The sequence below is a fragment of the Mytilus californianus genome, unplaced genomic scaffold (assembly GCF_021869535.1).
Source record: "Mytilus californianus isolate M0D057914Y unplaced genomic scaffold, xbMytCali1.0.p SCAF_7, whole genome shotgun sequence".
NCBI lineage: Eukaryota > Metazoa > Mollusca > Bivalvia > Mytilida > Mytilidae > Mytilus > Mytilus californianus.
Genome location: NW_026262723.1, coordinates 114,367,616 through 114,383,333, shown reverse-complemented (window position 1 = coordinate 114,383,333; position 15,718 = coordinate 114,367,616). Strand labels below are relative to the sequence as shown.

The 15,718-nt window shown below is 30.8% G+C and overlaps 1 protein-coding gene and 1 long non-coding RNA gene across 2 annotated transcripts in view; both read left to right on the top strand.

Moving 5' to 3' along the window:
* Window positions 1-15,344, top strand: part of LOC127708317 (synaptogyrin-2-like) — a 29,439-nt gene extending 14,095 nt beyond the window's left edge. Inside the window, exons 3-4 of the mRNA XM_052213174.1 lie at window positions 11,151-11,305; window positions 11,913-15,344. Coding sequence (XP_052069134.1) covers window positions 11,151-11,305; window positions 11,913-12,104 — 347 coding nt within the window. The 3' untranslated portion in view covers window positions 12,105-15,344. The remainder of the gene's footprint in view (window positions 1-11,150; window positions 11,306-11,912) is intronic.
* On the top strand, window positions 3,255-4,694 carry LOC127708320 (uncharacterized). The gene is made up of 2 exons (XR_007985239.1): window positions 3,255-3,600; window positions 4,054-4,694. It is a non-coding gene; the product is annotated as an uncharacterized LOC127708320 (long non-coding RNA).
* Window positions 15,345-15,718: the final 374 nt, after the last annotated feature.

Sequence of the window (15,718 nt, the reverse complement as noted above, 5' to 3'; positions counted from 1 at the left end):
TTATTTTCATACTCCTTCCAAATTTATTGCGGATGAATGACATTTTTACCAGATATTCGGAATCCTCTGGTTTTATCCATGCAGTGCCATTAAAAAAATTTAGCCCGCAAACCCCTACTTTTCTTTTCATATTTTTATTACATAGTTTAAAAAGCCATATTTGAAAATCTTATAAAATCCTTGTTATTTTTCCATAGCTTTTGAAAGAAAAAGGTGCCAGTGTTAAGTGTATGAAAAGTCTAGAGAGAATCACTTCCCGCCAAATTTTTAATGGCTTATATCTTAAAAACAAGCACACGGACCCTTCATTTTTTCTGTTTTTTTAGTTCCTTTATTCATATTCTTTTAAAAAGCTTGTTATTTTGAAACGGAGTAGCGAACATCCTTAAGGCCAAACAAAAATATATATCTGTTTACGGTTACCCGACCGACCGTCCTTTTGAGCGCCGACCCTAAGTAATTTTATTTCCGTCGTAAAAGCAAAAATTAACTGAACTCGTGTCAAAAATGAAGTTTGTGTTGCCAATAATATAAATCAATTGCCTGATACATCCCAATGTTCACAATCGTGAATATCACAGCTGTTATAAGGAAATTCGTGACTCATGTGATGAAATAAACACTTTGCCGCCATTTTGTCCCTAACCAATAACCAAGGGAAATAATCCAATCATTAAAATAACGGGTAAAATTGGCCAAGGATCAACTCAGACCACGACAAGACGAAACGGCATGACTCAAAATCATGTCGCAAAAAATAAAATGAAAAAATAAAATAAAATGGAAATACCGACCTACCTAGCCTTTTTTTTAAAGTATGTAACCTTAAACAGACATATATTTTTTGGGGCCTAAGTAGTGATTTGGTATAGTTTGAAAAGGTCAAATATTAGTATGTCTGTGAAGTTGTCAAACTAAATTAAAGACCCTTTAAACATAAAATTGTCCATATTTTGAGTTATAGCTTATAGATTTTTCTATTATGTTAATATGTCCTGTCCCAAAAGTAGTACACTACACTGTTAAAATCTCTTTTGGATAGAGCCAGCGCAATTTTTTAAATTTGCCTTTTTGCTCATCGTTCCGAAGGAACAGTGCGATTTTGCCATCACTTGGCGTCCGTCGTCGTCTGTCGTTGTTTTTCGTCAACCATTGGCATCCGTCGGGTGTAAACTGTTTCATACATCTTCTCCTCTACTGAACCAATTCCTACCAAACTTAAGCTGAATGATCTTTAGGGTATTTACAATAAAGTTTGTGTTTTGTTACATGGTTGTCATGGCTAAATATGAACATAGGGGTAAATGCAGTTTTTGGCTTTTATCTCAAAACCCAAAGCATTTAGAGCAAATCTGACACAGAGTTAATTATTCATTAGGTATTCAAAGTTCTATCAGCCCTGAAATTTTCTGATGAATGTAATAACCCATTGTCATGATTGTTGGGTTGCTGTCACTTAATTGGTAATTTCAAGAAATATTTGCAGTTTTTGGTTATTATCTTTAATATTATTAATGATAAAGATAAACTGTCAACAGCAAAAATGTTCAGCAAAGTAAGATCTACAGATAAGTTTCTATAACCAAAATTGTCAATGGACCTCTTAAGGAGTTATTGCACTTTAACGACAATTTTACACAATTTGTTTATCATGTTTTCTAACTTTAAAAAATCTTCTCCTCCGAAACTACTGAACCAATTCCAACCAAACTGAGGCTGAATGATCCTTAGGGTATTTAGAATAAAGCTTGTGTTTTATTTTCTGTTTCATCAATAAACATGGCTGCCATGTCTAAAAATAGAACATAGGGGTAAAATGCAGTTTTTGGATTATATCTCAAACACTAAAGCATTTAGAGCAAATCTTATGTGAGGTAAAATTGTTCATTATGTCAAGTTCTATCAGCCATTAAATTTTCAGATGAATCTAACAATCCATTGTTGGGTTGCTGCCACTAGATTGGTAATTTTAAGGAAACTGCAGTTTTTATTTTGTGGTCAAAATATTGGTATGACGTTGACGTTGGCGGCGTCATCGTCGTCCAAAGACACATTGGTTTTCACACTCAAACTTTAGTTGAAGTTAATGGATCTCGATGAAATTTTACCTTAAGGTTCAATACCACAAAAGGAAGGTTGGGATTGATTTTGGGGGTTATGGTACCAACAGTTAAGGAATTAGGGGCCAAAAATAAGCATTTTTGTAACTTCCGGACATAACTTGTGTGTTAGTGTATGGATCTCTCTGACATTGTACCACAAGATTCCATATCACAAAGGGAATGCTGGGATTGATTTTGGGGGTAATTGCCTCAAAATTTTAGGAATTAGGGGCCAAAAAAAAGGGGTAAAAAACAAGCATTTTTCTAGTTTCATGACAATAACTTGTGTGTAAGTGTATGGATCTTTCTGAAATTGTACTACAAGGTTCCATATCACAAAGGGAAAGCTGGAATTGATTTTGGGGGTAATTGCCCAAAATGTTTAGGAATAAGGGGCCAAAAATAAGCATTTTTCTAGTTTCCAGACAATAACTTGTGTTCAAGTGTATGGATCTCTCTGAAATTGTACTGCAAGGTACCATACCACAAAGGGAAGGCTGGGATTGATTTTGGGGGTAATTGCCTCAAAATTTTAGGAATTAGGGGCAAAAAAGGGGCAAAAAACAAGCATTTTGCTAGTTTTAGTACAATAACTTGTGTGTAAGTGTATGGATCTTTATGAAATTGTACTACAAGGTTCCATATCACAGGGGGAAAGCTGGGATTGAGTTTGGGGGTAATTGCCCTAAACGTTTAGGAATTTGGGGCCAAAAAACAAGCATTTTTCTTGTTTCCAGACAATAACTTTGTGTTCAAGTGTATGGATCGCTCTGAAATTGTACTGCAAGGTACCGTACCACATAGGGAAGGCTGGGATTGAGTTTGGGGGTGATGAATCATATGGGGGTTGAAAATGTTGGGGGGATTTTTTTTACTTTTTTTCCTTTTGTTTTCTTTAAAATTTTCCATTTTAAATTGGTTATTTCTGATTTATATATAAAAGCAAATAATAATGATACGGTTTGAATAGGTAAATTAGAAATTTTTAAGTTCTTAGACCACATTCATTTTGTGAGCCTCTTGTTTTAATTGCTTCTGTAAGTAATATATTAATTTGAAATTTTGACGACAGACACATACAGATTATACTGTTAACAATATTTCAGAGTTTAATGTTGTCAAGCACACAAATCATAGAAAAATAGTTAATCACGTCATTGTTGTCCGTTGAAAAATTAGTATGAACACGATGAAAAAGTACGGGAATGTTTGTTTGTTAAACTATTGACCGTGGTTATGTCTTTGAAACTGTTGACTGGCAAATAGTCTGTGAAATGAAATAGCACAAATATTTCATTCTTTTTTATATTATGGTATATAGAAAAACACATACTGATGTATCATAATAGTTATAGTGACTGTCATTAAATTATAGTTTTTACCTTTTTTAAGTTTAGGGCAAGAAATATAGAAGATAAAGAAAAATATAAACAATTACAACTGTACAGTAGAAATGATCGGCAAAACAAGATAAACAGAAGACAACAAGGCCTAAATGGTAAGACCACTTCTATATAATAAAAGTGATTGCCCTTGAATGATGACTATTATAAAAATAAGAAGATGTGGTATGGTAAATGAGTTATCTATCCACCAGAGTTCAATGAAGTGGATGCAAGCAATTAAAGACCAATGACGGCCTTCGATAATGAGAAAACAATCATGTCTGTGAGCACTCCACCTAACCATAATCTAGGACAGTGGTTCAAATAGCACAACATATGAACAAACTGTAAAAACTGTTGAAAGTGGCTCAACTCATTATCACTGCAAGGCACTAAAACGACTGATATTAAGTCGTGGACACAAAGCACTGAAATAACAGAACTCATAATCATGATTAGTAGGAATATCAAATTTAAGTTTCTCAAAATGTTCATATTAAACATGATAAAATAAGCTTATTTCATATTGCTGTTTTTTTTTCTATTTATATTTTGTGTATTTATAGGTGCAGAGACTTCTTGGTTTTCATGATCATCAACAGATCAATACAGAAGAGGAAACTTAAGGTTAATACTTTTCTACATTGTGTGCTAATTGGATTAATGTGAAATGAAATGTGTGCTTACCTGGAAAAAGAAAATAGGAAATTTCTACAAAATGGCTGTAAACAAAATGGAGTACAATCATAGATGCACAAGAACACAATTGTGTAATTGCAACAACCTACACTGAAGGATTAGGGAGAAATGTAGAAAAAAAAGTATTTTTTTGTCGAAATAAACACCTACTTTATCCATTCATGTACATAGCTCTGTCATATCAACTATATAGAGGAAGATGTTTGAAGAACAAATGGCAAAAATGTATTCTCTACCAATTGAAGGAAGATGTCTGGTGGATGGAATTATTAATGCACTGAACTGTTTTGTAGGGGATTGAATAATTGTACGCAGCAGAAAAGTTAAATTAACATGAAAAGTGGTTATTTTATTTAATCCGCAAATATGAGCACAATATTAATAACATCACAAATAGTATGATATTCATAGCATTTTGCTTATTATTGTATTGTCTCAAACAGCTAGCCTATTGTTTTTGTATGTCATGTTACTCATCAGTGAACATTTTATTAAAGTTTTAACTATCTTTTGTATCAATTATTCAGTCTCAGGAAAAATTATATTCATACTGTTTTTACTGTTATGAAATTTTCATAGAGGAAAATTGAATGAGAGAAATTTCCATAGAGGAAATTTGGAGAACAATGTTTTCCTTAGAGGAAATTTGTGGTCTTGAATTTTCCCTCAAGGAAAAGTGTTTGTCAAAAATTTCCTCACAGTAAATTGCTGTTGACAAAATTTCCTCACAGGAAAAAGTATTTCCTCAAAGGAAAATTTGAAGCTGCAAATTTCCTCACAGGAAAAAGTATTTCCTCAGAGGAAAATTTGAAGCCTCAAATTTCCTCAGAGGAAATAGAATTTCCTCAAAGGAAAATTTGAAGCCGCAAATTTCCTCACAGGAAATAGAATTTCCTCAAAGGAAATATTAATGCAGCAAATTCCCTAAGGGAAATCTTTTTCCCTTGAGGAAAATACAATTTCCCTGAAGGAAAAATCTTTTTCCTTCAGGGAAATTTGATTTCCCTTGGGGAAAACTACTTTTCCTCTGAGGAAATTGTTGAAAAAAGGGGCATAACTTTTTCAACAGTGGTGCTAGAGCCAAAATTTTTTAGGACAAATATCAGGGAACCAATACCAACCAAGTTATCAACTTCATTTTGACTTAACTCCAAAAATTAAGGTGACAACTTTTGCACTCAGCGGAAGTGCAAACTTGTCCCGGAGACTGTTCATGATGTTGTACAAATGCTGTATGATCATGACACGTACATGAGGTATGGGGAAATATGTTTTCATAGCATTTTTTTTAGTATCAAGTACAAATAAAACCATGTGCATTTAATTATGTACATGTAGGACATATGTTTTCAAAGCAGATTTAGGAAAATGTGGTAAAATACATGTACAAGGATAATGCTAGTGAGAACATCTTCCAGTTTTGGGGGGAAAGACATGAACAATGAAAGAGGGGCAGATCTATCAAGATACCAAAGGGATATTCAAACTCTTGTTGATAACAAACTGATATTTATTGCAATATTGGTAATATTGGCAAAAAAACAAACAAAAAACTCCCAAGATACAAACAGGTGACAAAGCACAACAGAAAACTAATCTTTGAGCAAAACAAACCCCACCAAAAACCAGGTGAGATCTCAGCTTCTGTAAGGTGCAGGGTAATGAGATGGTGCCACTGTGGCACCCATTGTGTAGGTCATGTAAGTTCACATTTGGTGATAAGTCTAATTGAGTGATGTCACATACGAGGAAAATTGGACGGGAAAATAATTTCCGTCTTCTTTTGATCGCTGAATCTTTAATCTGTGTTCTGAGTTAACTTTGCTGCTTGCATCTGATTTTGACACATTTTTGGAGGAATTTTTTGTTTTCAGTGCTCTTTAACATGTTTAACTTCATATTTGATGTGGCCTTCAAACTATTTTTTTTTTATTGCCACATGTGAGTTTTGTGCCTGTTCAAACCCTCATTTTGCATTCTTAATCATAATATAAATAAGAAGATGTGATATGAGTGCCAATGAGATAACTCTCCATCCAAGTCACAATGTATAAAAAGTAAACAATTATAGGTCAAAGTATGGCCTTCAACACAGAGCCTTGGCTCACACCAAACAGCAAGCTATAACATGTATAAAGGGCCCCAAAATGACTAGTGTAAAACAATTCAAACAGGAAAACCAACAGTCTAATCTATATAAAAAATGAGAAAAGAGAAACAATTATGAACCATACCAACAAACGACAACCACTCAACAACAGGCTCCTGACTTAGGACAGGTGCATACAAATGCAGCAGGTTTAAACATTTTAACAGGCGCCAACCTTCACCCTAACCTGAGATGGTAGTGTAACATTACAACATAAAAAGACACACAATAAAATATCAATTGAAATGGCTTAACTTGATCAAATAAGACTTTTAAACAAAAACAAGTAAACATACACTGAACGAATAAGCTTGGTTACCTGTTCTTTTTCCCTAGATTTAAAGTCTCTTTTATGTTAAAGTTACATATATTGTTGCCTCATGGTTTTGTAAGGCGTTGATTTAGATTAAAAAGTTTGCAGTTGTTAGGATGTACAATGTAATTATAGTTATATTCCACAGTGATAGAATGTTAACACTTTAAACAGATACAGTATACATATACATGTACCTGACTTGAAAACAAATTAGCTAAAGTGGTCTTTATTCTACCATGTGTCTATTGAAATATCAAGAGTTTTTATCAGAGGAAACTTTGAATAATGAATTAAGATTGGGAAAACTCTGATATCCATAGTGTATATTACAGCTTTCATTTCTGGACTTCATGCTGTTGTATTACATGTAGTACATTTCTGGACTTTTGGGGCCCTTTATAGCTTACTGTTCGGTGTGAGCCAAGGCTCCGTGTTGAAGACCGTACTGTGACCTATAATGGTTTACTTTTATAAATTTTGACTTGGATGGAGAGTTGTCTCATTGGCACTCATACCACATCTTCTTATATCTATTCATACAATTGTATTGGTACATTTCTTGGGTTTATACAATTGTATTGGTACATTTCTGGACTTCATACAATTGTATTTGTACATTCCTAAGACAGACATAAGACGTTTTATTTCACTAAAGCCCCCACATGGGGTATGTTAGTTATAGTACAACATTTTAACAAACAATAAATGTGTGAACTTATTTACATTAGTACAACATTGTAAACAAAGGTGCAATGATAGTATATATAATGAATACTTATATGTGACAGGAAGTACAAATTATAATAACATGATTCAGCACATGTATAAAAAGGTTTTAATAAAAAATTTGCAAAATTTTGCTATTCCAGTAAGTGTAAATAAATCTGATGTATTCATCAGTTCTTTAAATTTTAAATCATTTGGGTTATTACATTTATTTAAAGGTAAAATTTTAGCTCTTACAGTGTTGAAAAAGGTACATTTGAATACTGTAAATTCAGAAATTATTGTGAGGTTTTTATTAATGCGAATAATGCGACTCCTTGAACATGTGTTGAGTATCGCAATAACAAGAACTTGCATTCTGATATCTGGTACATATATGTATGTAGCTTTTCCTAAAATCGCAATGATTAAAATCGCATTTTTGTTCCTTCTTCAAAAATCGCAATGATAAATGCACGCAATAATTTCTGAATTTACAGTATGTAATGAAACTCTCATCACCAAGTTCATTAGCATTACAGAGATTACAATGTCTTTCAGTTCTATTCCTTGACTTTATACAATTGTATTGGTATATTTCTGGTTATCTCCCTTGTCACATTGCACTTTTCTATCAAAAAATGTGAAGAAACAGGAAGATTCTTGCTAATTCATTGGATATGAACATCATGAACTGGTTTGAAAAGTTTTTATATTTTTTTTTCTTTTTACATTTGAAAGTGGTGTAAATAAATGTTTTTCGTAGATAATCAAACTTGTTGGGCTGCTGTCTCGTTCTTACATTGTCTTTATTTTCGGTGTAATTTTTATAAGCCGGTTTTCAAGGGAAAAATGTGATTTTTTGAAATGGTGGAATTCAATGGCATTCACTGTCAATGGATGGGCAGCTGTCAACAGTTTCTGTGCAATAACTCATGAACTGTTAAATCAATATTTTTCAAATTTGAATATATTACTGATGAAAAAATGGAGGTCAACATGGATATTGACTATTTTTACTTTAATCGTTCAGGACAAATGATCCTTAAGAGTTGATTCATTTAGCTTGGAAAATTAAACTCAGAGAGCCTGAAAGGGTCATACATTATAATACATCATTGTCCTTTGAACTAGCTGCCCTCTGTTCAACCTTCAAAATACAGATAACCCAGTTTGGTGTCAATTTGACAGCCCATTTCTTGTTCATAATTGTCTCACCTCATGCAGATCATCACTGACCATGTAGTGGTCTAATGTGTATTGTGTCTCCTATAGACATGATATAGTTTATCAAATGTTATATACAGGATATCTGTAGTTTAAGATTCATTAGAGGAAATTAAAATGAGTCTTGTTTGCATAGATCTGTAAAATTCAATGTTAGCCATCTAGAATTATTGACACACATACATTATATGTATAGTTATCATTATATCAAGTGTATAATGTAAAGAAAATCAAATATCTGAGTGATACATGAGTAGCTAATCTGTGTATATATCTTCTTGAATTCCCTATTGATTAAGTTCATTGACAAGAGTTTGTAGTAAAGCACCATTGATTTTGTTAGGACATGGAATGGATTTCTCTCATCATTGATTGATTGTTTATAATTCTTCTTTAAAGTAAGGCTGTGGAATAAAATCAAATATCTATTAAATGATCTTGTCACAAAGTGAAGCTGACCATTGTTTTAAGGATACATGTAATATAATCATGATAATGGACCAATTACATTTTTTGTACAAAGTCCAACATTGTGGTCAATTAAATGCATAAAATACATTAACACTGTAGTATTTAAAATCTTAAACCACTCACATTTTTCTAATAAATGGAGTGCTTTTGCAGTTAACATTTAGATACAGTCTAAGATTTTTAGGACATAAAAAAAATAATTTCAAACCATCATGGAATGTTATGACTTTGACAAAAACTTCTTAAAGATAAAGAAATAGCATCTGAAGAAAAAAATGATTAAAAAAAATAATGTAGTTTTCCTGATAAATGGAATTAGACTTGTTTGTTTTTAAATCATCCGATCTCAAATTATATAAATCCATAAATATTACTTAAAAATTGGTATGATGTTGATACATAAGTTTCTGTTTTGATGATTGTGAAATAACAATAGAGCTACCAACTTTGTTTTTACTGTATGCATCATTCAAAGTGGTGCTCTACAAAATGTAGGTGATATTATACCTAAAAATAAGAGGAACATGTACATGATCAATTGTAACTTACCTCTTATTTTAGGTATATTTTGTAATTTGTAAGCTGGAAAATGTTGATTTTTGAATGAATGTACGAGATTGGTTGATACACACAATAAAAAAACCAAAGTCATTTATCATTATATGTATTTATATCAATCAAACCAAGGATGTATAACTAACATAATATACGTCCTTGATCAAATGAACATTTATGTATCAATTGTATATGATAGATCTATGGATTTGTTATTGGAAATGAGATGATTTTAAGACATGCAAGACAAGTTTAAGAATATTTTTTGACAATTTGATGTGTTTTCTATAAAAATGAACTTCTACTTTGAAAGAATGAATTCTATAATATTTGAGAAAATAAAAGAGATATATCTATCAATATTTTTTTTTCAATATTTAGTTGTTGGTCAACAATCCAAATTTGTATGCAACGTTTTGCTTAAATCTTTGATATAGCCCATTTACTGTGAAAGTAGCTTTTCTTAATGCCTAGTTTTTTATGTTAATTTCTTAAGTTTTTTTATCAACTGAGGGTGATTACTCAAAGATTGCAAAAAATGGGCTCAATATTACACTATAAATTATGTGCCTTTTGCATACATCATGTACATGATTACAAATGTACATGTAAAACATTTTTTGATGAAGTTAAACACCTTACCATACACACTGAACATCAATAACATCTGTTAAAAATTAAAACATCATTTATGTATTGAATTTGTACAGGTTATTTATCATTTAATTCTCATTTATGCCTCATAGAATTTTAATAACCTATGTCAGTATTTTGTTTTGCTCAGTATTATCAACTTTTACCAATATTTCCCTCTGGGCTGGGCAATACATTTAAACCCTTGGTTTCCTAACCTTGCCTATCTATGGTTTGTTGGTCGCTGTTAGTCTTGAGTTAGATGTCAAAAGTTATACAAATTACCTGACATTAGTCTCTTAGTCCCTCAAATTGATTTTGCATTTGACAGGACTAATAAGTTTTCTATAGTTTGTTAGATTTTGTCCGACTTTAGACCTTTAAACTGATTATTATGTTTTACAGCTCTATTGACCTTCCTATGTTCTGTTTGAATTTAGTTTCTTACATTCATCATGTTCATAAGACCTTTAAACTGATTATTATGTTTTACAGCTCTATTGACCTTCCTATGTTCTGTTTGAATTTAGTTTCACATTCATCATGTTCATAAGACCTTTAAGGTGGTACCTAACACTACAGGGAGATAACTCTGTAAAAATCAGCTAAATGTTTTAATCACGTTGTATTGTTGTAGAAAATATTAAGCTTCTCAATGATCAAAATTAGTGTTTGTCAAACTGCTATATAACCAATGAAATTTTTCTGATAAAGTGGTTGGTTCAAATTTTTTGAAATTTTTATATTTTTGTCAAAGGGTCAAAGTAAACATTTTGTCAAAATTTTATGAAAATTAAACGAGCCAAATTAATATTAGTCAAGATGTTGGGTACCACCTTAAACTGATTGTTATGTTTTTCCACAGTTTAGACCTTTATAAATATTATACTGATTATTATGTTTTACAGCCCTATGGACCTTCCTATGGTTTGTTGGATTCTGTTATATGACTGATGCATGGAGAAGATCTGAAGATCATGCTTCTTATATAGCACCTAATGGTTATGGCAAGGATCATATTCAAGCTGCAATAGCATTTTCTTTCTTCTCAATTATAACTTGGGTATGTTTAGGTTAAGTGCAAATTATATCATTTTCAATAAATTGGAAATTTTTGTTTTTTAAATTAATTGTAAACATGATAAAGGGAAACTAGTTGTACCTGAAACATAAGTAAAGACATATTATAAACACTAAAAGTTCAATGGACACAAGAGAAATTTTTATAAGGTCAAAGTAGACAATGTGGTGCAGACCAAACTGCTGGTCAGTTTCATAAATTTGTGTTACTATTAGTAATCTTCAAAGAAGCATTGAAAGTGGAAAAGTGGTCATTTTAATTCAATGAGAGATGTATGCTTCACTTAAAAGTGCCTTGGTTGCACAATATGGTCTGTTAATTAATGGCTGAGCCATTGGTAATATATTCAAACGCTAACTGACAGTAGAGTGTTCATACTTTGAAATGTTAATGGCTGTAAACAACATTTCAATGAAAAATATGGCATTGTGATTCAGGGGCATTCGAATAAAATTCAAATAAATTCATTGAAGTTTGAAAAGAACATCAATTGATTTAAAATATAAAAAATATTAATTTGCATGGTAATTTAATTTGAATACCCTCAGTAAAGAGATATATGAATTTTTGATTGGTGCTTTAATTGTAGGGAGGACTTACCTTCTTTGCTGTAAGACGTTACCGTGAGGGTGTGACAGAAACCTTCCAAGAAGGATACAATCCAGAGCAGAATGCTTCATCACCATACTCATCATTCCCCGGTAGTGACACCGGGGATCCTTACCAGGCACCTTTTGGAGGCCAGAAAGAAGCCCCTGAATATCAACCTCCGACATACTGATCAGCTGTATACTTTAGAGATATATATGTGTTAGATACATTAGGTCAGTGGGAGCACCAAATATTACTGTGTATGTATGCAAGGAACCAATGATTTGGTGCTGTCATGTCAGTAGCTAACTTATTTATTGTATGTATGAGTATAAAGGTTGTGCATTCTTAATTTATTTATCAAAATTATCAAAACTAACAAAGAATGGATTTTATGTACCAGGTTTAATTAGCCGAAAAGTTGTGTAGGAATGTGCTGAATGGCAAGTGAAATTTTGTGTTTTATTCATATCAGATTTGTACACAATTGCACATACACAAAGAGTAATTTTTTTCTGAACTTGTTTTTCTTTTGTATTAAACTAAAATATGTTTTGTCAGGAAGAAAATGGAAATAAATAAATAGTTGAACCAACATATAAAATCTTATTTATACAAAAATAACTGAACTTTCGCGAAATACATTAATTTATAATGAATTCTTAATTTGCCTGGTATCCTTCAGATTATTGTCCCCCTGTTGTGGAACCAGGGACATGTAATACTAAGCATCTGCCAGTTTTATAAGTGAAATCACATTTACATTTTTTGTCAGTTTTTTAATGAAATGTGTATCAATGGTTTATATTAGCAATGTTTTAGAAAAAATTCAAAATCAACACCTATTAACTATTTTTAAAGGAGTTATGCCAATCATTGCCCATGAAAATGGAAAAGCTATGGAAATTTGCAGCGTTAGCAATCTCAAGACTACATTTCTTGATGGATTTTGATGAAATTTTATCAAAGTGCTATCCTTTTTTTTTTTAAATTACACTGTAAGCATTCTCATGCCATTATTTCTTGTCAGATTTATATGAGAAAGTTCAAAAGAACAAAACAAAATAAGTGGAGTAATTGCTGATAAAATATGTGCTTCAGCTGGTGACATGGCAAGGCCGTTTTTTTTTAGTTTTTTGTTATATTTGGGTGTAAAATATATTGAGTATTGTATACATAGAGAACATTTTTTGCATTACATTTAGAAACATCACTGTTATTGAAGTTTACAACAAACACCACTGTAGAAAATATACTTTAGGTATATAAAACTGGAGAAAATAGTAACATAATAGTTCATATAGTAACATGTAAACATTGATATTGATGAAATAAATGTCCTAGATAGTGCAATAAATGTTATAGGAGAAATCAATGGTGTTGTAAGAAGCATTTTATCACTTTATTTTACTCAGTAAATAACTACATTGATATTTTATCAAATAACAGATACATATACATCAGATCTTAAGGAAAATAGGAATTCTTCCCTTAAAACAACAGAGAAAGATATTATATATAAAGTTTTATTAGAATAACAGATAATACTATATGATTTCAGTCTGACAAAGATAAATGATGTGCTGAATATTTGATCAGAAATATATTATGATTTGAAAGACTGTGCAAGTCAGATTTAAAGCATTCTATAGAATTATTGTGATGAATGTTGTTCCAAGGTAGAATGATGTATTGGTTTACTCATGCAATCCACTTTTGATAATGTTTGTCACAATATATATAATTACTCTGTTATTGTATGACAAATATTTTAAAATGACAAAAAACACCATGTCTACTTGCTAATGATGCCATCCATTATTTCAAAGTTATAATTGTCTACTTGCTAATGATGCCATCCATTATTTTAAAGTTATAATTGTCTACTTGCTAATGATGCCATCCATTATTTTAAAGTTATAATACACTGGGTGTAGTGCTTCGAATTATTGCACATGAATTTTGGTTATGTTCTATTGTGAATATTACTTTACTCTACAAAAATGATATACATGTAATCTATACTTACCAAGTCTATCTACAGTTATTTTCCATTTATATATAATTTTGTATAACCATTAATGTGATAATCAAATTTTTTTTTTGATTGTTATAGATTTTAATTAAAAGGGAGTATTTTCTTTGTTACTTGGTTATGAATGAGTGATTCATATTTTTTTGTATATAAATCATCATTCCATAGTTTGTTTTGTTACTATACATTCCAGCTGGTTGGTTTTCATTTACATGTGAATGCTATATATACAAATGCTTTTGTATGCTATTTAGATCTATTGACTTGCTAAGGGTATTGGAAATCCTCTGTTCCAGTTTAGCCTGAGGTCTCACAGATTTGGTATTAAATTTAAAATAAACATTCAATGTAAAATATAAAAAGAAATTTAATTAGGCCATTCATTCTTTTATAGTTTCAGACTTTGGTGAAGATTTAAATGGTTATTTAATAAGAAATGTAATGCCAAAATTTATGATGACAAATCTTTTTCAATTGTCAAATTTCTTATTATCCAGCCATTATTTTTTTATTCCGAAAAAATGTTTACTGTTCCAATAAAATTTAGTATTCATCTGTTGATCAAGGTCTGCATTTCTGTTAAATAAATCCAATGTAATAATTGATTGTATGCTAAGAGACATAACAAAACTTTAAAGAAACAGAGGATGTTTCAAATGCCATAGATTGGAGTCAATATATTTTCATGGACCTGCTTTCTTTTAGTAGTTTTAGCAAAGGGACATAACTGAGTTTTAGAGGACATGTGATATGTCAATTAATCTTGTATCAGTGTCAGGTTTAAAGATTAACATTTTTTATTGATGTTTTGATTGCATAATATTATAATATAAGTATTGCATAAAGAAATTTATTTGCCAAAATTTTATACTGTTCAATGTACTAACTTGAGTCAATGATTTGTTTTTGGATCTAACACTATACGTAAGAATGACTTGTTTAATAGTAAAAGGTACACCCACTTACTTGTGTTATGAATTACAGCTCTACAAACAATTTTTGTGTTTTTCAAAGAAATCCATGCATTTTACCAAAAATTTGATTGATTGTTAAAAATTAAATGATTGTTAACTTTGAATAACATTCAGGTGTGTAATGATTAAGGGTAAATGTATATTTATGTATGTTATATTTTATTTTATTCTTATGTTTTGCTTCAATCTAAACTTAGAATGAAAAACCTTATGAAGATTTTCTTTGAGATTTGTTATTTTTGCTGATACATTTTGTGGTAAATGGCTGGTTTTTTTTTTTATTTAATTCTAAAGACTATTAGACTATTAGAGATATTGTAATTCCAATCTTATTTACTTTTGTTTATTCTGTTAAATAGAAGTTTATCATGTTTTTATGTCTACTCAGTTTGGTAATAAAAGTTGCTTAATATTTCTTTCAGTTTTGTTTTGTTTTTTGTATTTTACGTTTAGTTTCGTTAGAAAAGTTTTATAAGTATATTGAATACTTTTCTTAAGATGGATTTATCAATGTCAAAATAATTATCAATAATTTTACATTTACAAGATTTGAAGAATCTATAGATTAGCCTGCATTAATTCTAAAAAAGCCAAAAGTTTTGTTGCCAAATATACATTAATGCATAGACAACTTGTTATCATTGACTTTCTATACATAGAAGGGATGAGGCATCTCGTAACACACTGTTGAAAATCTTTCCACATACACCTTGATCTTTTCCTATACACCTGTACTATTAAAGTAGAATAACATATACACATACACTTTTAAAATGCATTTCAATATCTTTTCTA